This window comes from Neofelis nebulosa, chromosome 10 (assembly GCF_028018385.1).
Source record: "Neofelis nebulosa isolate mNeoNeb1 chromosome 10, mNeoNeb1.pri, whole genome shotgun sequence".
Taxonomy (NCBI): Eukaryota; Metazoa; Chordata; class Mammalia; order Carnivora; family Felidae; genus Neofelis; species Neofelis nebulosa.
In genome coordinates this window covers 39,833,299-39,856,410 of record NC_080791.1, presented here as the reverse complement: position 1 = coordinate 39,856,410, position 23,112 = coordinate 39,833,299, and the positions used below count along the sequence as shown (strand labels likewise).

The window sequence follows — 23,112 nt, the reverse complement described above, 5'->3', positions numbered from 1 at the left end:
CTGGGGCGCCTGGGTGGCTCAGTCAGTTGAGCATCTGATTTTGGCTCGGGTCATGATCTCACAGTTTGTGGGTTTGAGCCCCGTGTTGGACTCTGTTGACAGGTCAGAGCCTGGAGCCTGCTTCGGATTCTGTGTCTCCCTTTTTCTCTGCCCCTCCCCTGCTTGTGCTCTGTCTCCATCTCTCTCTCAAAAATGAATAAACATTAAAAACATTTTAAAAAATAAAGCCCTTTTCTGGCTGTACAAGAGCCCTGGTTCTTGTGTATTAACTAGTTTTGGAAAATTCGAAAATAGGCTGAAATAGTAAACAGATGAAGAAGAGTTTGAGGTTAGGGATTATTACTTGATAATTATTTGAAAATCGTTCTTTAAACATTTTTTAAATTATGTGTTATTGATGACGATTCGAGTAGGAAGATTAGAATGGCTTTGAAGACTTACTGGAAAGATTATTAGCTGCTGTAACAGACTGATTAAGAAGTTGTAGATTTTTCTTTTCTAGAGGTCTTCTTAGAGTAAGATATTTAAGTCCTTGTGAAGCGTGTTGTAGGTGCCATTCTGTCTAGAATTGGGGATGATGTACCACAAACATGGACTTCTCATCCAGCTCTATCTGTATTCACCTGGGCTAGAAATTTTGTTGATCATCCTTACCTTTTTAACCTCTTATAGGTTATTAAAATGACCATGGTAATCCTGTTAGTGCTTAGATTGGAGAGGAGAAGATAGTAGCTAATGAGTTAGAACTTTAGAAGTAGTCTTGAGGGTTTAACTTCTTACATCACTTGGATTTTCTGCTTTCCATAGGCCTTACTTACCTAATATATGGATATTCAGGAAAATTGATATACCTGAGGAGAATTCATTTAAGTTCCTATTTCCAAGCAGCTTTTCAGAAAACTTGAAGTAAGCCTCTTTTCATATAATCTGTTAAATATGCATTCTTTAGGTTCGAGAACAAGAAAGGGATATCGCCTTTCAGATAAGAGAAGATATAAAACACAGGAGAAATCAGCAGTTAGCCCGTTTGGCAGAGGAACTAAGGACAGAATGGAAAGAATCACAAACGCAGAAAATAAAGAACTTGGAAAAACTGTATTTGGCAAGTTTAAGAAATATGGGAGAGGGACACCAACAAGCCAAAGAAAATGTAAGTGAACACTTACTGACTGCCTGTCTGGTAGTGGCAGTGGTTAGAAGTAAGTTACAGTTATTCAGTGTTGTCTGGTATAAATGTTTGCACGTGTAGAATTTATTTGGGGCATCCTAAACTTATGTTTTCTACTGTCTTTTTTTTTTCTTTATTTAAAGTGGTTGACATACAATATTTTATTAGTTTCAGGTGTACAACATTGTGGTTCAACAATTACCTTATGCGGTGCTCACCCTGATAAGGGTAGTTACCGTCTGTCGCTGTATAGAGTTATCGCGATAGTGTTGATTATATTCTCTATGATGTATTTTTTCATTCCTCTGACTTATTCTATAGTGACAAGTTTGTACCTCTTAATCCCCTTCACCTATTTCACCCATCCCCCACCCACTCACCTCTGGCAACCACCAGTTTGTTCTCTATATTGATTAGTCGGTTTCTTATTTTTTTGTTTGTTCATTTGTTTTGTTTTTTTAGATTTCACATACAAGTGAAATCATAAGGTATTTGTCTTTCTCTGTCTGAATTATTTTACTTAGCGCATTACCCGTAGGCTTTCCATGCTGTTGGAAATAGCAAGATCTCATTTTTTTTTTTTTTTTATGACTGATACTCCATTGTGTATATACATACACTATAGTTTCTTTATCCACTTATCTGTCAGTAGACACTTAGGCTACTTCTATATCTTGGGTATTATAATAAATCTGCAGTAAACATAGGGGTACATATATCTTTTCAAATTGGTGTTTTCATTTTCTTTGGGTAAATACCCAGCAGTAGAATTACTGGTACTTTTTATTTTTAATTTTTTGAAGAACCTCCATACTGTTTCCACAGTGACTGCACCAATTTACGTTTCCACCAACAGTGCGCAAGGATTCTCTTTTCTCTTATATCCTCACCATCACTTGTTGTTTCTTTTTGACACGCGCCATTCTGACAGGTGTGAGGTGATACCTCATTGTGCTTTTGATTTGCATTTCTTTAATTAGTGATGTGGAGCATCTTTTCGTGTGTCTGTTGGCCAGCCATGTGTCTCCTTTGGAAAACTGTGTAAGTCCTCTGCATATTTTTAAATTGGATTATTTGATTTTTGTTGTTTTGGGTTGTATGACTACCTTATATAGTTGAGATTAATGCCTTATCTGATATATCGTTTATCGGTATCTTCTCCCATTCAGTAGATTACCTTTTCGTTTTTTGATGGTTTCCTTCACTGTGAAAAAGCTTTTTAGTTTGATGTAGTCCAGTTGCTTATTTTTGTGTTTGTTTTCCTTGCCTAAGGAAACATATCCAGCAAAATAACGCTGAGGCGGATTTCCAAGAGATTACTACTTATGTTTTCTTTTAGGAATTTAATGGTTTCAGGTCTTACATTTAGGTCTTTAATCCATTTGGGGTTAATTTTTGTATCTGGTGCAAGAAAGTGGTCCCGTTTTAATCTTTTGCATGTGGCAGTCCAATTTCCAACACTATTGAAGAGACTGTCTTTTCTCCATTGTATATTCTTGTTTACTTTGTCACAGATTAATTGACCATATAAACATGGATTTATTTCTGTGTTCTGTATTCTGTTCCATTGTTTGTGTCACTACCATACTGTTTTGATTACTATAGTTTTGTAATACAGTTTGAAATCAGCAAGTGTGATGCCTCCAGGTTTCTTCTTCTTTCTTAAGATTGCTTTGGCTATTTGGATTCTTTGTGATTCTGTACAAATTTTAGAATTATTTGTTCTAGTTCTGTGGAAAATATTGTTGGTATTTTGATAGGGATTGCATTGACTCTGTAGATTGCTTTGGGTAGTTTGGACATTTTAATAATATTAATTTTTCCAGTTCTTGAACATTGTATACCTTTCCATTTATTTGTGTCATCTTCAGTTTCTTTCATTGGTGTTTTATAATTTTCAGAGTATAATTCTCTTCACGCCTTGGTTACATTTATTCCTGGGTATTTTATTCTTTGTGATATAATTGTAAATGGGATTGTTTTCCTAATTTCTTTTCATCCTACTTTGTTATTAAGGTATAGAAATGCAACAGAATTGTGTACATTAATTTGTATCCTGCAGCTTTACTGAATTCATTTATTTTAATAGTTTCTTGGTGGAGTCTTTAGGGTTTTCTATATGTAAAATCATGTCATCTGCAAATACTGACAGTTTACCTGTTCCTTTCCGGTTTGGATGCCTTTTATCTCTTGTGTGATTTCTGTGGCTAGGAATTCCAGTACTGTGTTGAATAATAGAGTAGCCATCCTTGTTTCTGATCTTAGAGGAAGAGCTTTCAACTTTTCACCATGGAATATGATGTTAGTTGTGGGTTTCTCATAAATCGCCTTTTGTTATGTTGAGATATGTTCCCTGTGAACCCATTTTGTTGAGAGTTTTTGTCATGAATAGATGTTGAATTTTGTCAAATGCTTTTCCTACCTCTGTTGAAATTGATCATATGGTCTTTATTCTTCATTTTGTTAATGTGCTGTATTATAGTAATTGAGTTGTACTTTTTGAACATCCTTCATTCCTGGTATAAGTCCTATTTGATCATGGTAAATAGTTCTTTTAATGTATTGTTGAATTCAATTTGCTAATATTTTGTTGAGGATTTTTGCATCTATGTTGATGAGGGATTTTGGCCTATGATTTTTCTTTTCCTGTAGCTTCTATCTGGTTGTGGTACAGGGTTATGCTGGCCTTATAGAATGCATTTGGAAGCATTCCTCCCTCTTCTATTTTATGGAATAGTTTGAGAATGGTAAGTATTAATTCTTTTTTAAATGTTCGGTAGAAATTCACCAGAAGCCATCTAGTGCTGGACTTCTATTTTGGGGGAGTTTTTTTTATTATTAATTCAACTTTAATGTTAGTAATCAGTCTGCTCATGTTTTCTCTTTCTTCCTGATTCAGTCTTGGAAGATTGTTTCTGGGAATTTATCCAATTTTTTCTAAGTTGTCCATTTTGTTGGTGTATAATTTTTCATAGTAGTCTTTTCTAATTCTTTGTTTTTCTGTGGTGTAAGTTGTCTTTCAGATTTTATTTACTTAAATGCTCTTTCTTTTTTCTTGATGAGTCTGGCTAAATGTTTCTCAATTCTATTTATCTTTTCAAAGAACCAGCTTAGTTTCATTGATCTTTTTTTTAAATCTCTATTTCATTTATTTCCACTCTGATCTCTATGTCCTTATTTTTACTAATATTTGGCTTTGCTGCTTCTTGTTTTTTAGTTCCTTTAGGTATAAGATTGGTTATTTATTTGATATTTTTCTTGTTTCTTGAGAGAGGCCTGTATTGCTTTTAACTTCCGTCTTAGAACTGCTTTTGCTGCATCTCAGAGAATTTGTGTTTCCATTTTCATTTTTCTCTATTTTTTTATTTCCTCTTTGACTTTTTCATTGACCCATCTGTTGTTTATCTTTAGTGTGGTTGTTTTTTTTTTTTTTTTTTTCCTTACCCCCAGTTTTTTTCTTGTAATTGATTTCTAGTTCCATACTGTTGTGGTCAGAAAGGTGCTTGATATGATTTCACTTCTTAAATTTAATGAGACATGTTTTGTGGCCTAACATGTGATCTATCCTGGTGGATGTTCCATATGAACTTGAAAAGAATGTGTATTCTGCATTGTTGTTTTTTGTTTTTTGTTTTTTTAGATAGAATGTTTTCTCTCTATATTTTAAGTCCATCTGTCTGGATGATCTGTGTATGTAAGTGGCTGTTAATATTTACTTTATATATTTAGATGTTCCTATGTTGGGTGCATATATATTTACAGTTGTTATAGCCTCTTTTCATTATGTAATGCCTTTCTTTGTTTCTTGGTATAGTCTTTGTTTTAAAGTCTGTTTGTCTGATAAAAGTATTGTTACCTGGCTTTTTTCCCCTTTTTTCTTCCATTTGTATAGAATATCTTCTTCCAGCCTTAACTTTCAGTCTGTATGTGTCTTTAGATCTGAAGTGGGTCTCTTGTAGGCAGCATGTAAATGGGTCATAGTTTTTCTCCATTCACCCCATGTCTTTTTTTTTATTATGTTTATTTATTTTGAGACAACGTGAGCGGGGGAGGGGCAGAGAGAAAGGGAGACAATCTGAAGCAGGCTCCAGGCTCTGAGCTGTCATCACAGAGGGGCTCCAACCCGTAAGTTTTGAGGTCATGACCTGAGCCAAAGTCAGATGCTCAACTGACTGAGCCAGGCACCCCAGCACCCCATGTCTTTTTGATTGGAACATTTAGTTCATTTACGTTTAAAATAATCATTGACAGGTATGTACTTATTGCCGTTTTGTTATTTTCTGGTTGTTTTTTGTAGTTTTTCCTGTGTTCCTTTCTTCCTCTCTTGCTCTCTTTGTGTTTTGATGACTTTCTTTAGTGTTATGCTTGGATTTGTTTCTATTTTGTGTGTCTATTATAGGTTTTTGGGTTTTGGTTATGAGGTTCATATATAGTATTCTGTATATATAGCAGTCTATATTAAGTTGATGGTTGCTTAAGTTCAGACATTCTAAAAACACTAAATTTGTACTCCCCCTTTTACATTTTATGTGTGGTATAATAGTTTACATTGTTTTATTTCATGTGTCCCTTAACTAATTATTGTAGATATAATTGATTTTATTACGTTTACCCCGTAACCTTCATACTAGCTTTATAAGTGATCAACCAGTGGAATTTTTTCCTTTCATAGTTTTCTTGCTTCTAGTTATGGCTTTTTCTTTTCCAGTTAAAGAAATCTCTCTAACATTTCTTGTAAGGCTGGTTTCAAGGTGATGATTTAATTGTTGATGTTTTAATTGTGTATCTTGGTGTGAGCCTCCTTGGTTTCATGTTGTTAGGTCCTCTGTGTGCTTCCTGGACCTGGAAGTCTGTTTACCTCCCTAGGTTAGGAAAGTTTTCAGCTATTGTTTGTTCAAATGTGTTTTTCTGTTCCCCTTTATTCTCCTCTGGGACCCCTGTAATGTGAATGCTATTATGCTTGAAGGTATCTTGGGTCCCTTAACCTATCCTCATTATTGTTACTATTATTCATTTTTATGGGTGCTTTCCGCTACCGTTTTTTCCAGCTAACTGATTAATTCTTCTGCATCCTTTAATTTGCTGTTGATTCCCTCTAGTGTATTTTTCTTTTTCTTTTTAAGTTTATTTATTTATTTTTAGAGAGAGAGCATGAGTGCAGGAGAAGGGCAGAGAGAGGGAGAGACAGAATCCTAATCAGGCTCTGCGCTGTCAGCAAGGAGCCATGCACAGGGCTTAAACTCCCAAACTGTGAGATCATGACCTGAACCGAAATCATCTTCACCAACTGAGACACCCAGGTGCCCTGTGGTTGGTTCTTTTTTATATTTTCTATCTCTTTTTTAAGTTCTCACTGAATTCATCTACTCTTAAATTTGGTGAGCTTCCTCCTCACCATTACTTTGAACCCTTTACCAGCTATATTGCCTGTCTCCATTTTGTTTAGTTGTTTTTTTTTCTTTCTGTGGTTTTGCCTTGTTCCTTTTATTTAGAACATATTTCTCCATCTCCTTCTTTTGTCTGACTTTTTGTGTTTGTTTCTGGGAATTAGGTGGAACAATTCCCTCTCCTGGTCTTGAGGGAGTGGCCTTATGTAGAAATGTCCCCAGAGTAGACTGAGTGTGCCCAGCAGCTATTGCTGGCCAGCTGGAGCTGGTGTGGTCATAGCCCAGAGGCCTGATGCGCTGTACTGCAGGGCCGCCCTGGCACGAAGACTGAACTGGAGCAGGCTGGGGTTCCTGGGGTGCTCCATGGTGGGGCTGCCCCAGCAGATCTGCCTCAATTTTTTATATATTAGTATAATTTAATAATCCTGCTAGATGCATTTCCTAATAAGAATCACTTATTAGGAAAGTAAAATCTGTCTTTAACATATGATGTTTAAATTGGAAGTATTCTCTTCCAGTACTTATTTATCTGGGTAAATAAAATAACCTTCTGAATCAGAAGTTGTTTGTTGCAAGCATTTTGGACAGATTTCATTTGGCTGAATGCAGATTTCCCATTTATGATTCTTCATACCTCTAGAACATGTATAGTGGAATATGTATACACTTGGATTTCATTCACAAACAGTAACAGTTCTTTGATGACTTTCAGAAAGACAAAGTAGAACGTAGTATTTAAGACTATTCCCAAGCCATGTGTTGTTTATTGTGATTTATGGTTGGAAAATACTAGATTGTGGTCCCAGATACAGTTACACAAAATAACCAACCTGGTTCCAAAGAAGGAAGGTCTTTGATATCAAACAATTAGTGAAGAAAATAAACATCCTTGAAGTATGTGACAATGATATGTGGTCCTTGATCCCTGAGATTAGTCTGTTTTTAGTAATAGCCTTAGGATTGTGACATCTGATTTTTGTAGTTTTATTTATGCCACCGTTAACTTTGTGCTTTAAGTGCAGTGTTTCCTAAACCTCAGTCATTTGAATACCTTTGTGATTTTTGCCGTGGCTGGAGAACCACCCATATTATTTGTTTGGCATGTTAATCTTGTTTAACATAACATTTTAAGTAATATATATTTTTAGGAACCTGATTTGAATGCTCTGGCACGGCGGGCAGCAGAAAGAAAAAGAAAAGCAGAAATGAGACATAAAGAGGCTCTGAAATTACAGAAAAATCAAAAAGAAGAACTAATGAAACAAAAAACCTGGTAAAATAATAATGATTTTTACCATATTTTCCACTGAAACCGATAGGGCTAGAAGTAGAGAATACATCGGATACTATTTAAACAGATATTAAATATAAGTTATGTGGTATATCAATTGATTTGTTAAACTTGGTTTAAAAATAATGTCTTGGGGGGCTCCTGAGTGGCTGAGTCGGTTAAGCGTCCAGCTTGTGATCTTAGCTCAGGTCTTGATCTCAGGGTTGTGAGTTCAAGCCCCATGTTGGGCTCCATGCTGGGTGTGAAGTCTACTTAAAAATAAAATGAAATAAAAATAATGCGGTGGGCGTTTGGTTTGCCTAGGTGAACAAATTAACAAATAAGCTTTCTCTTCTAGTATGACTTTAGCAATTCCTTAGTTTCTGGAAAAATGTATGGCTAGTTCAGAATGAATGTCCCCCCAAATCTGTCTGCCTCCGATATAAAAAAAGAAAAATCAGTGCAGTTAAGAGCATGGAAAGAGACTCAGACTATTGACAAATCATTTAATGTGTATTTTTGCATGTTTTAAAAGTGATAGAGCCTCTTACTAGTCAACAGTGCTCATTTTATACAGTGGCCCACCTTTATCAACATTTCTAGTTTTTTTACTCTAAATCATTGTAAATTAAGAAGCATTAGTTTGTTGGGTCAGTTTCAGCATAGGGCTTTATGTCTTTAGCTACACCTCTTTTTACTTGTAAACATGTTCTTACACGTCCGTTGTGTAGAGACTTTTTATTAAACGACATATTGAGCCTGTGGGATCCAACTGGAGGATTTCTTGAGATCCTCTGCCTTTTATATTTTAGACCTTAAAGGTTGTGCTATAATATTACCTGGGAGATTAATTTAGGACATCTCTTGTTTTTTTCAAGGCATATAACAGCTCGAAAGGAAGCATTACTTGTGGAAAAAGAGAGATCTGCCAAAATTACAAGTCTGCCACCACCACCTCCAACTCTTTTTGAGGTGAATTACTTTGAGTGTTGAGAAGAACTGACTTATAATAATTCTTTATTATTAGAATTCAATGCAGGTCAAAATATCATTTGTTAATTTTTAAATTTGCAGGTAACACACATCTAGAGTATTTAAAAATAATCCTAGATACTTTTTTACCCCTTCTTTAGTATATATCTCTGAGGTATAAGGATTTTTTTTTTAAGCACAGTACTAATATTCGTGATATCTAATAAACCCAGTCTGTATTCAATTTTCAGCAGTTGTCTGTATTTTTTTTTAGTTGTTTCAAAAGCTATGTTTTTGATTTTTAAAAAACTATAAATGGTTTGGTCTTTTTAAAAAATGCCCTTTATTTGTTGGGGGGAAAAAACTGGATTATTTACCCTGTCAACTTTTTACATTCAAGATTTGGACATTGTAAATGGTTAGCCTCTTAGAGGTAAAGAAGTTTGGTTTAGATAAATTAATAAATTTACACGAGATTACATAAAGTGGATGAGAGATGTCTATTTCTCTGTGGGAGTAATATGTGTGCTTTTGTGATTTGGAACTTATTTTAGAAAAGACAAAGTAGAAATTAATTTTAAAAGGTATTGGTTCTTTTGTTTTACAATAGTTTGTTGTAGTTATTGAAATGGCTGTTTGGATGATTATCACAACTACATAGTTATTTTTATCTAAAAAGTAGAAATTAAAAAACCATTACATACAGGCCTATCTAATTTCATTGCATATACAAGTATATCTTATGTAGGTAAGATCAGCAGAGGTACCAGATGTTGGCCTCTTAAGGCTTTGATTTTGTCAGCCTTCCTGCTTTTATGTGGAGCCATCTGCCATGTGACATTTGATCCAAAAGATTCAAATGGGAGCATTTCAGATTTCGCTCACTCCCTCAAGTACCGTCTCCCTCAGTACCTCGTCTCCCTCAGTACCTCACTAAAACACAAGCAGTATTTTATCCATGATGCCTTTTGATTACTTTTAGTGTAATTACTGATGTTCTAACAAGTCAGGGTCAAATACTTACAGAAAGCAAACAAAGCATTATCTGTGTAAGTGATTTGGCAAATAGGGATTGTATGCAAATGTGTAGTTGTACTTTTCCCCCCAACTTTTTATTATGAAAATTTTCAAAATACAGAGAAGTTAAAAGGCAAGTACAGTACAATGAATAGCTGTTTACACCTATATGTGTGGATAGATTTCAAAGAGTTGTGTGTATAAATGCATACATTTGAATGTAAATTGTAGCATATTTTATGCTTCTTATAAGAATAAGGACATTCTCGGGGCGCCTGGGTGGCGCAGTCGGTTAAGCCTCCGACTTCAGCCAGGTCACGATCTCGCGGTCCGTGAGTTTGAGCCCCGCGTCAGGCTCTGGGCTGATGGCTCGGAGCCTGGAGCCTGTTTCCGATTCTGTGTCTCCCTCTCTCTCTGACCCTCCCCCGTTCATGCTCTGTCTCTCTCTGTCCCAAAAATAAATAAAAAACGTTGGAAAAAAAAAAAATTTAAAATGTTAAAAAAAAAAAAAAAAAAAAAGAATAAGGACATTCTCTTACGCAATGACAGTATCACACTGAGGAAATTAATATTGATTTTTTATACCATTTAGTATATAGTCCATAATTAAGATTCTCCAGTTGTCCCTAAATTGTTTTACTTTACAACTTCGTTTTTATGTTTGTATTTATGTTTATATTTATATTTATATATGTATAAAATCTATTGTCAAGTTAGCTTATAGTGTATACAGTGTGCTCTTGGTTTGTAGAAACAACTTCTTTCTTTTTTAAATAGGATTCCAGTCGGGCTTCACCCATTGCTTCTGCGTGTTTTGTCTTAGTCTCTCTCAATCTAGAACATTCTCTCACTCAACCCTACTCAATTTTTGTATTTCAGACTTTTTGAGGAGACTAGTTTCTTATATTCTGTTTGTCTCACTTGGTTATGGTGGTGAATACAAGACATCTCTATTAAAAAGGTACATTTTGCTCTGTTCAGTTATCAAGTAATCTGGGAGGTGATACTTTGGCACCAGACAGGTGTCTATCATCCATCTACGTTTATTCACTGTCTTACTTCTGTTTGAAAAAGGACAGCTTTCTCATCACTGGGCGTGCACCACCATAACCAAGTGCTCAAACTTAGAATCCGTAATAAGAGAGCAGCTTGCCATTATGTACCTTCTGATGTGATGCAGTAAACTACACAGCATCACCAATTTAGTATTCTTGCCTAAGTACACTCTAGTTTCTCAACCTATATTCCCCATTAATAGAAATACAGTGAATGATTCTCATGTAAGAAAAATGAATAAGAATAACTGGTTAGATACAAAATTACCTTTTTTTATTGGGTTCAGCTTTAATTGAAAATACTGTTAACCTAATAATCCATTGTCTACGTTCCTTTTTCAGAACATTGAATTAAAGAAAACTTCTCATGTGAAAACCAGTAGTTCTACCTATCATCACCTCCAGACTTTTGTGAATAGAGAGATGGACACAAACCAGGTGATTGGCTTATTGTTGTTCATGATCCTCACTTTATTTCTGTTCACTGAAGTGAGTTATATGTGTAATTTGGCACTATACACATAAGCATAAACTATAGGAAAACAACTACCAATGTCATCACCAAAGAGTAATGTGATCATACATTAATGAATTCATTGTAGCCTTTGTATATAAGTATATACACATACTTTTCTTTTTTTAATTTTTTTTATATGTAATTTATTGTCAAATTGGTTTCCATACAACACCCAGTGCTCATCCCAACAGGTGCCCTCCTCAATGCCCATCACCCACTTTCCCCTCCCTCCCACCCCCTATCAACCCTCAGTTTGTTCTCAGTATTTAAGAGTCTCTTATGGTTTGCCTTCTTCCCTCTCTGTAACTTTTTTCTTCCCCCTTCCCCTCTCCCCTCGTCTTCTGTTAAGTTTCTCAGGATCCACATATGAGTGAAAACGTATGGTTATCTGTCTTTCTCTGCCTGACTTATTTCACTTAGCGTAACACTCTCCAGTTCCATCCACTTTGCTACAAAAGGCCATATTCTTTCTCATTGCCAAGTAGTATTCCATTGTATATATAAACCACAACTTCTTTATCCATTCATCAGTTGATGAACATTTAGGCTCTTTCCATAATTTGGCTATTGTTGAAAGTGCTGCTATAAACATTGGGGTACAAGTGCCCCTCTGCATCAGCACTCCTGTATCCCTTGGGTAAATTCCTAGCAGTGCTATTGCTGGGTCATAGGGTAGATCTATTTTTAATTTTTTGAGGAACGGGACCCCCACTGTTTTCCAGAGCAGCTGCACCAGTTTGCATTCCCATATACACATACTTTTCAAAACATAATTTTTATAGGCATCATAGAGTTTATTTAACCATTGTTCTTTTGTTCATTTCTTTTTGCTTCTGTAAATAATGCAAACATAATAATCTTGTAAATTTTTGTGTATAATTCTGAGGTATATTTAGAATAGACTCATGGAAGAGAAATTATTGGGTCCAAATTATAACATTTGATACAGATACTTGATATGGATCATTAAATTGCCTTTTAAAAAGTATCAGCAACATATGAAAATGGGCATCTTATCATACCCTTATCTATTCCCTTGTATGGATTATTATTGTTTAGAAATTATTGCCAGTCTCAAGAGTGATAAATGGTAATCCTTGTTATTATAATTGCTATTTCTTTATAACTGGATTTTAATTTCTTTTCATGTTGGATATATTTGTCTACTAAGAAAACAAACTTTCCCAGTATAGCTTTCTTTTGAAGTTTAGAGTGCAGCAAATACACATTTTGGTTAACTACTTATTGGCAGATGTTAAAATCAATATTCAGTTCAAACCTGAGATAGATGAATATTCTCATCATAGAATTAACTTCTAAGAAAAAAAATAAATCTTGATTTGTTTAAAATAATATTGTTATTATAGCTTTAATAGTATTATAACATAGGGACAGTAACTTCAGTCTGTGGCTAACTTGCTTTTGTGGTTACTATACCACATTTTGCAGTATTAAGTAGATGTTGATGAAGAAAAACATTTTTTTTTACCTAGCTGTAGTATAGGGTACCGCTGATGGAGTTACAGTAAGTTATTAAACTTTCCTCTTTGATAGTAAATAAAAGACCTCTCTCCTCTTTAATTTCTGGGTTGAAGATTGGATCAGTACTTGTAGTTTTATAAAAACAGTCCCATAAACGAAAGCATTCTGATATTTGTTTTATTTGCTACTTTATACCATTACTTAGGAAAAAAAAAAATCTGCCTTTAAACCTTGGGTTTAAAATGTGACAGTGGAGCAGCATATTTGGTTTTCAGGATAACAAAATTACCTCTGAATTTTCATCTGCATCTTGTTCCTTTTTTTTTTTTTTAATTTTTTTTTTTTAATGTTTGTTTATTTTTGAGAGAGATAGAGCGTGAGTAGTGGAGGGGCAGAGAGAGGAGACAGAATCTGAAGCAGGCTCCAGGCTCTGAGCTGTCAGCACAGAGCCCAATGTGGGGCTCAAGCTCACAGACTGTGAGATCATGACCTGAGCCGAAGTTGGATGCTTAACCGACTGAGCCACCCAGGCGCCCCTTGTTCCTTTTTTTTTTTTTTTTTTTTTTTTTAATGTTTTTTAGTTTTGAGAGAAACAGAGCATGAGCTGGAGAGGGGCAGAGAGAGGGGGAGACACAGAGACACAGAATCAGAAACAGGTTCCAGGCTCTGAGCTGTTAGCACAGAGCCCTACATGAGGCTCAAACTCACAAACTGTGAGATCATGCCCTGAGCTAAAGTTGGACGCTTAACTGACTGAGCCACCCAGGCACCCCTGCATCTTGTTTCTTTAGCAGCTTTCTGCAAATAAACAACTTTCATATGTTCAGTCAGCCTTTCTAGCATGTACAAGTATAAGATGTTTCATTTGAATAGCCTGATAAAGTTGTTCTAAAATCTTTTATGTCATAACATTTGTCTTTGGCTTAAGAATGATGAGGTAGTCTCCTGTATCCCCACTTAGAGCCAGTTATTCTCTGAATTATGTTTAGCTACATTTACTTTCTATGCACACAATAAAGAAAAACATGTTTGCGTTTTCTAAATTACTCATGGCCTTCCTTGTGTTTGTTCCTTTGTCCATGACAGTTGCGTAGCAACTTGTTAAAAATGGATTTTTTGTCCCTAGAAGTATTTTTCCAATCAAATACACTGTATTGTTTGCTGTGAGACCCAGAAATGTCTGTAGACAAGAAAAGCAGAAACAGCTGAATTCATCAGTTAGCCTGCTGTCCTACTTAAAAAGATCTGTCCAAATGTCTGACGTACAAGATGCAGAAGTAGTATATTTAATAATATCACGTTGTGTGCACTGCAGATTTTAATTGATGGAAGAGTTTTTTAGAAACATGTTTTCTAAAAAGAAAATTTGTGTGGGATTCACAGTTTTTGCAAATTTCATGTACCTTTTGAGTTCAGCTGCTAAAAATTTAACAATTATTTCAACAAGGTTTTTGTCTAAATTTTGTGTCAGTAACACAAGTCTATAAGGGATTGTCTTCCTAAAGCATGCTTGTAAAATCTTGTTTTGAAGTTTGGGCACTCTAACCCTTTATTTTCTTCATATCTTTTATGTACCTCATTGTGTTTGGACTGAATATCGTGAATGTTGTGTATTTTTGAAATTGTTCCTTCCCTTAAAGTTTTGGTTTAGCAAAATTGACATTCTGCTATTAATTCACCTTCAAATGGTGTGGTGAATTCCCAAACAACACTTCTTAAAAATGTCATGGCCTGGTGTGCTTGGATGGCTCAGTCGGTTGAGAGTCTGACTTTGGCTCAGGTCATGATCTCATTGCTTGTGAGTTCGAGCTCAGCATTGGGCTCTGTGCTGACAGCTCAGAGCCTGGAGCCTGCTTCAGATTCTGTCTCCGTGTCTTTGCCCCTCCACTGTTCGTGTACGTGCTCTCTCTCTCTCTCTCCCCCAAATATAAAATAAAACATAAAAAAAAAATTTTTTTAAGTCATGGCCTAAATGGAATGAAATGGTGTTCTTAAAGATTACTTTATTTAATTTTATGCATTTTAATTCCCTAAATAAATTTTTTGGAAAGTATAGTATTGATTTAATCTAACCTTTGTTCTACCTGGTGTTCTGTGTAGATTTGCACAAATATTGATTGGCTCAAAAGGGATATAATTTTTCTTGAATTGTATTCGAGTTTATATGTTTGCCTTTCTTCTAGCCATTATGCGTCCACATAAAAGCTTCATTTTCAGTATGAGATAAAAAGTTATTTTGCAAATAGTGCAAGGTTTTCATGCTTGCTGTTGTAGCTGCAACTATAGCTATATAAATTTCCTTTTCTTCTTTAACCACAGTTCTTACTCTGGATTCATTTATCCTGAAATGGCAGGCGAGCACAGCTGCAGCCCGCAATCCGCAGGACATATGAAGCAGTGCAACTTTTTCTTGTAATATCATGACTTTTCCTTGCTTTTTGGGAGTACTTCCAGCATCACTAGTGGTACTTTGTATGGGTCCCATGATGTTACGCAAGGTTTATGACACTGCCCTAATAAACATGATGAAAAATACACAAGAACCACAAGACATCACTTTTTACCACTTTTTACCATATGCAGTTAACTGGAGAGGTAAATTGCTCATGTAGAAATGATTGGTGTCACAGTGTTTTAAGCAGACACAACATTTGTGCTCACTGCAATAGCAACCAGAAGTGGCTAAAAAATTAATACAGGATGCCTGGGTAGCTCAGTCTGTTGCACGTCTTGCTCTTGGTTTCTGCTCAGGTCATGATCCCGCGGTCATGAGATTGAGCCTCGCATTGGGGCTTAAGATTCTCTCTTTCTCTCTCTTCCTCTGCCCCTCTCCCCTGCCTCTAAAAAATACAGATAAAAAATAAATAATGATGATAGTTCAGTACGTGCTACAGTTAATTTTATGCAGTTATGACTTAAACATTAAATCTTTATGTCTGTTTACATTTCTCGACTGTGAGTGCCTCCACATCTGGTGTATAAGTGCTTGTGTGTATGAGTTTTGATAAATTTTAACTTTTTATATCAGTTATGGTAGTAAATGATAAAATAGACTAGTACCTTACATATATTTTACACATTCATGACATACCTAACTTTTCTTAATATTTTTGATATTTCTAGGCTACCTGGTTCATCTGTGAGTTTTTTCAGATTGTTGCAAATCTCCAAAAATTTTTCGAATATAATTATTGGAAAAAAACCCATGAATAAGTGGACCTGCACAGTTTTATACCTGCACAGTTTTAGTTTAGAGTCAACTAAAACAGCTTTCATAGTCATCGTTCTTAGTTCACCTTAGAATTTCAGCATATGAAGGATGCATTTACTATGCTTTTTAAGATGTTTACTTAAAGACACATTTGTAATGCTTAAACCTGTACTTGAAAGCGAACATTCAGGTTCAACAGTAAATCCAGGTTATATACCCTTTCCCCTCCTGTTTGCTACCACTGTTAGCTTGGTGAGATAATAGCTGACTGTACAATCACATAATCTGTGATTATGCACAAGTTTTAGGAAGTCAGAAATTATCTTAAAGTAGCTGTTTGGGTGACTTGGCCTCCCTGAGGTTGAAGTGAAGCCGCAGCTGTTGACTGAAAACCAAAGACAGATCTCAGTGCTTCCCTAAATGACCTTTGATGCGTGTGGGTTCTTCACGACTAGCTTTGTGAGTGCTGACAACGCTGTTATTTTAATGGAGTTTCGGAACAGAACAACAATGGAGGAATGTGTTTGGAGGAGTATAGTGTAATCTGGCTTAAAGTGAATGAATTTGTTCAACTTTCACTAACAATTTGATACTTTTCATTTATACATACAGTTGATAATTGTGGGCATTTAAAAATACAACTCTATTTTATATAAGTAGGGAAGCATGATTTTAAATTTATTATTTAGTTATCACTTTGTTTCACAATTTTTAAATTTTCTGAAATGTACCGATTGACTGCTAGCCAGATCCTCATGTGGCTGCTGAAGAAGAAGTGAAAAGACTGGAAGAACGACAAAAACAAGCAGCACAAGAGAGAATGGAACAGTGTGAAAAGGCGCATGTGCGGGGTTTCCAAGCAATGAAAAAGATCCACTTGGCTCAGGTAAGAATCCTGGCTGTAGACATACCAATAGGCTGTAGAACTGATTAGTGGACGGGCTCAGAGGTCAGAGGTGTGAAGGATGTGAAAGTACACTCTTTGACTCCTGTCTTTGCAAATTTCCCATTTCACATTCAGGTTGGATGAAGCAGTTCTCACTGACAGTAGTATATTGCTGTTCTAACAGTTTTTGCAATGATGAATTTGTTAAAAGTTTAATATTTTAATCAGCCAAAAATGGCCTGAAGAGAAATTAATCACTTTTCTCATTTAATGAATTGCATTTGTGCTCTGCGAATTTTGGGATTCTGTTTACTAAATATTTACTGAGCAAAGCACTTGCTGACTTTGCAGAGTATTGATTCAGAAGTAGAGTCATGGTTCTTCCTATCAGGGAGCTTTGAAAAAGTGTCACAGAGCTCTAAAATATGTATAATGAAGCCTGGCTTTATGAGTTTAGCTTTAGTTCTGTCATGCTTATTATCGTTCAGTGTTTATCCTTATCCTTATCCTTGGAACATAGCAGAAAACAATTCATTTTAGAAGTCAAATGATTTTATTTTATGTATTTGACTAATGCATTTGGATGTTTTAAACACTCATGTGAAGAATGAGTTTTTAAGTGCTTCTGTGGGAATTAAAAGCCTTAAAGTGGGACCACTGGGTGGCTCAGTTAAGCGTTGGACTCTTGATGTTGGTTCAGATCATGATCTCACAGTTTGTGAGATTGAGTCCCGTGTTCAGCCCTGCGCTGACAGCGCGGAACCTGCTAGGGATTCTCTCTCTCCCCCTCTGCCCCTCCCCAACTTGCTTGTGCACACTCTCTCTCCCTCTCAAAATAAGTAAATAAACATTAAAAAGAAATAAAAGCCTTAAAATTCATTGGTATAATTTTAACTGATTCATACACAACCTTCTCAGTTAAATTTTTAGGTTTTTATAAGCTGAGAGTAAATTATGACTGAAATAACTGATTACCTGAATTACCAATAGTTCTCATCCTAAGACTTAAACTGATAGAAAAAAAAATGTGAAAGACAATCAAACTGAACACATTGTTCCACAAATCAGTAATGTTTAGTGGTTAAGAAGGTAGACTCCACAGTCTGCCTGGAATTTCTTCTCTTCACTGCTTGGCTGGTTGCCCTCAGGCAAATTACCTAACATCTCTGAATTGTTTCATTGTCTGTTTTGAAGATTACATGAGTTTAATAAGCCCTTAGACTTGTGCCTGGAATTTCATAAGCTCACAGCAAATGTCAGTGGTGATGGAAGATGTTAATATAAATGATTCGAGTAGAATAATATGCCGGACTCACGCTGAGCTAGAAATAGTATATTCAAAGAACTTTGAAGTTAAATTTAATGGGATTGTTTGAATCTTAATATAAAAAAAATGAGTCATAAAACTTGACATAAGAATAAGAACGAGTAGTGTTGTGGGGCCTCTGGGTGGCTCAGTTGGTTAGGTGTCCGACTTGAGCTCAGGTCATGATCTCGCGATTTGTGAATTCGAGCCCCACATCGGGCTCTGTGCTGAGAGCTCAGAGCCTGAATCATGCTTTGGATTCTGTGTCTCCCTCTCTCTCTGCCCTTCCTTTGCTTGCTTTCTGTCTCTCTGTCTCAAAAATAAATCAACATTAAAAAAAATTAAAAGAATAAGTAGCGTTGTGTCTATCACCACTTGGCGAACACTGTTACACGGCTCTCTCTCTGCCTTTTTGTAGGCTCAGTGTCTCTTACATGAGAATGGTCATCAAAACCTGCAATCATCAAAACCACTGGTAGAGGATTTCCTTTTCCCTGTGTGAACCTTTTTGCTGCAGACCCCATTGTGTCCTGGGATCTCATTTCCTGCTAGTGTCTGTTGTAAATAGTATTTGGCCCCTGCATACCTCTCCAATATTATCTTTTTCCCTTAACCATCCTTGCCCTCGGTACCCTGTCTGTCCATTACCTATAGCAGTGTATTTTCTCCAAATGCCCCATGCCTTCCTCTCTATACCTCCGTGCTGCAGTAATTATTTCTTATGTGTACTCCTCCACCCACTTTTATCTGCCTTAATCCTCAACTCAAGGGATGAGAGGTCTTCCCTTATCCTCCCTTACTATCTTACACCACTAAAATTCAGTTAGATAACCTCACTGAAACATCCTGCTTAAACTTTCATATTAGCCTACCTTCTTAGGCTCAAAGACCTATAGATAGATCCTGTTTCATCATGGGGATTCACAGGAGTGTGAAGTAACACGAAATATCTGTTAAGCCAGTCACTCTGGGTCTTGGTGCTTCTCTGAGACTGTTCTATGAGACTCCTCTAGTCTAGGAGTGAGGTTGTGTTCTAGCATCGAGCATGGTATCTGGCTTCCAGTAAACTTTTTTGGAGTGAAGAACTAATGACTTTTTGTGGTAGAACACAGGAGGGGGGTGGGGAGGGAACCCCAGTCCCTGTTCCTCGTGACTTCTCCACTTGGCCCTTCCTGTGAACGGTCCTGTCTAAGGTCTGTGCCTCCACTGTTGTTGATTAAGTCTCTCCGTTCTCGAAGACTCAGGAGAAAGTAATGAAAGAACTCAGACAGCTGCAGCAAGACGACCTGGCACGCAGGAGACAGACTGTGGCACAGATGCCCCCGCAGCTAGTTGAACTTGCGTACAAGCGCAGTGAGATGAAAGAAGACCGGCAGAGGGAGCTGGAATTCGCCTTTGAAGACCTGTATGACGCAGACAGGAGTAAGACCCTTTCAGTACGCTTTCAACAATGCTTTTAGAAGTGTTTGGGTGGGAAAATACATTTGTATTGTTGAAGCAGTCGTTATTTTGAAATGACTTCTCAGGTTGAAAGAAGCTCTCAGGGGTTAGACTTGGAAACCATGATGGCCTTTAAATTATATGCTCAAGTTTTTCTTGGTCATTTCAGAATGGAAACATTATCTCTCTATTTCTTTATTGAGAGGTAAAAGGAAACCTGATTTTGCGCCTTGAACCAGAACCTTTGCCTACTGTGACTGATCCGATCCAAGATGAAGAACTGGACCTCTCAATGGAACAAGAAAATTTAGCAGAAACTGAAAACATTCCAGTGACAGAAGCCGAAATAATATGTTCTAGTGAAGCAGACGGTAAACACTCCTGGGCTGAATATTACAATATTTCATAGGAAAAAATGCTAGTAATTTGCCAGTAGGAAAGTCTGGTCTAATTTTAGTGCAAACAAATAACTAATACTGATGGGAGTGACGGAAGAAGGAAACCATGTTTTTAGATTTCCATCATTAACGATCCTTTTCATGTATGTGGGAGGAAAGTCATTTTGTTCACATGTACATAGGTTATTAGATTATTTAAGTTAGATACCCAACTCTAAGTTCATTTGAAAACTCAGCATTATTTTTAGACTTTCATCAAGTCACCACAGAGTTTCTACTCTGTTAATAGGAAAAAACTAGTAAATAGTTCATGTATCATGATGAGCAGCACAAATTTCAGCCTCTCTTCTAAACTTCCCCTCTGTCTCCACCATTCTTAACTTTGTCACTTGGCTGTCTCACAGTTACTTAAAACTCCCTGTCTGATGATAAATCTATCCTCCCTTGTCTACTGAAACGTTGTCTTCCTCAACGTTAGTGAATGGTCCCACAGTCTGTGGTTATCTAAGCCAGCCCGGTGCGACTTACGTGTAACACTGCCCCCCTTACTTCACATCTCTTTAGAGACCAAGTTCTCTTTATTTTGATCTCTTTTTTCCCTCCATACCTTTGTTCAAAACCACTCAAGCTTTCTTATCATCTTTATCCCACACTGGTTAGGTAGCCCTTCGGCGTTCCAACTTTATGTGGGTCCCCTGTTAGATTGCTGGGTGAGACTCTTACTAAGTTGTAGGCTCTATCCCTGTCCCCTGTGCCCACACTGCCCTCTGAACAGTACGGTGACTGTGGTGTCTCATAAACATGAGAAGATGGGTTCAGGGCTCACTTGCCTTCCAGAATTCCTGCTTACACTTCATTTCTGGCCACTGCAGAATCTTTGATTTTCTTACCAGATCAGCCAGCCGTGCCTTGAGGAAGATATTTTTACTGTTTCATCCAGCTCTTTCAGTTTTTTAATTGGGAGTACTATTCAGATCTCTAGTTTGTCAGAATTGTAATTCTTGCCGTATCCAAAGGAACACTTACTTTTCAGCTCCTGCAGTTCCCATTTGGAATTGCTCGCTTGATGTTGCCAACTCTCTTGATTTTTCGAAAGCATCTAGGAATCTCATTGGTTTAAAAATCCTTATTTTTAAATATTGGCCACAGATTTAATTTCTTGAATACGAGTGAATCACAAACTAATGGTGAGTAAAAGCAGCCAGACAGAAAAGAATACCTAAGTATAATTCTATATTTATACGAAGTTAAAGTAAACAGAACTAATCTGGTTTCAAGGTTAGAACAGTGGTTATCTTTAGGGGTGTCTTGACTGGGAAGGAGTATGAAGGAGCCTTATAGGTGTTGGTAATGTTCTACATCATGATCTGGATTGTATTACGTAGATATATGTAAAATGTTTTCAGCTGTACACTTGGGTTTTGTGTACTTTATTGTTTGTAAGTTAAAATTAGAACATTTTTTTAATGTTTTTATTTATTTTTGAGGGAGAGAGAGAGAGAGAGAGAGACAGAGCGAGCGGGGGAGAGGCAGAGAAAGAGAGGGAGACACAGAATCCACAGCAGGCTCCAGGCTCCAGGCTCCAGGCTCCGAGCTGTCAGCACGGAGCCCGATGCGGGGCTCGAACTCACAGACCATGAGATCATGACCTGAGCCGAAGTCAGATGCTCAACCGACTGAGCCACCCAGGCGTCCCATATTATAACATTTTTTTAAAACTATGTCAGACAAAACCATAGTTGCCAGTTTTTGACTTCAGTAGATTGCTTTAATTTTATTCCTTGATTAAGCCAGAGAACTATGTATTTGCAACATAGTTCTGTCCCCTTAGAGAGTTGTTTTTACTATACTGAGTTTTGGTGTTGTCCTGTTAACCCATATGGAAGGATGTTTGGGGAAATAAGAATCTTGTTTTTGACTGAAGGGATCTCTTTATGAAGGTAGTTGAGCGAAATTTTCCCGATCGTACCGGGGATAATTTGGGAGCACCTGATTGTCTTTTAAGGTTCTAGCTAGTTCTGTTTTCCTCTGTAGCCTACTAGGAAGTATAGGGCCTGGGCAGCTTTTTGGCTCAGGTGGTTGAATGTCCGCCTCTTGATTTTGGCTTAGGTCATAATCACAGGGTCATGGGATCGAGCCTCATGTCGTCGGCTCTGCGCCGAGCATCCCATATTTGGGTCTCGTCTCTAGAATAGAGTATAAAACCTTATAGAACATATTTTGAATGCTAATCGTCCACAAGTTAATTAAACGGTATGCATTCTGTCATCGTTTAGCAAACAGAAAAACATCTTCCTGAAAACATTTTTAAGTTTGAAATTTGTGTTGCATGCATATTGTTGGAAAATAGTCGAATTTTGGTGTCTTTGTTTGAATTTAAATTGAAAATTCTTCCTGGTTATAAAATTGTGATGGGGGCCAAATAGCATTGTATATGCTGCTAATTTATAAATGTAGAGAATAATAAAGTGCTTTTATTATAACTAGTGAGTGTGGCAGGTACTAAGTATAATGGTAGAATAATTTGCTTGGTATATAACAGATGCTGAATAAGTGTTTTTCTTTTCTTTTAGCTTCCTTATCAATGAAGACCCACCAGGTTCCTTCAAAAATTCTTTTTAAAAAACTATTAAATAAGATCCGAAGCCAAAAATCTCTCTGGACGATTCAGTCCACGTCTGAAGACGAAAACGAAGTGATTACCATTGCTAGTGAGACTGAGAGTAAAGCCCCAACAGTCGAATCAGGAGCAATTGCTGACGAAGATAGAACATTATCCTCTGGGCAGGAACAAGGTGATTCTCTCCAAGAGTCTGATTTTGTAGCACACAGACCCTTTTTAAGTTGTTCAAAAATATGATACCTGAAAAATCAAAGAATAATTGGTCAAAGGAAGAAAATGCTTTAAAGCCCATGATGCTGCTACTTCAAGGCAGTAACTGTTAAAAACCTTAGTGAATCTCCTTCCATACACACTAACATGGTAGTATTGTTTATATATGG

General features: G+C 36.6%; 1 protein-coding gene across 10 annotated transcripts in view; it reads left to right on the top strand.

Annotated features, from left to right (window-relative positions):
* The window catches only part of CEP295 (centrosomal protein 295), a 56,223-nt gene that overhangs the window by 4,839 nt on the left and 28,272 nt on the right, over positions 1-23,112 (top strand). For 6 of the 10 annotated variants that reach the window (XR_009249628.1, XM_058687457.1, XM_058687459.1 and 3 more), the window contains exons 3-10: positions 950-1,150; positions 7,704-7,828; positions 8,704-8,797; positions 11,212-11,307; positions 16,825-16,965; positions 19,510-19,693; positions 19,915-20,082; positions 22,683-22,904. Coding sequence is in view for 9 of the 10 variants with exons in the window: in XM_058687457.1 (XP_058543440.1) it covers positions 950-1,150; positions 7,704-7,828; positions 8,704-8,797; positions 11,212-11,307; positions 16,825-16,965; positions 19,510-19,693; positions 19,915-20,082; positions 22,683-22,904 (1,231 nt within the window). In the remaining variant the exon portion in view is untranslated. Of the gene's footprint in view, positions 1-949; positions 1,151-3,820; positions 3,916-7,703; positions 7,829-8,703; positions 8,798-11,211; positions 11,308-16,824; positions 16,966-19,509; positions 19,708-19,914; positions 20,083-22,682; positions 22,905-23,112 lie in introns of those variants that run through there. The other 4 variants (XM_058687461.1, XM_058687462.1, XM_058687463.1 and 1 more) reach the window with 4 other exon arrangements.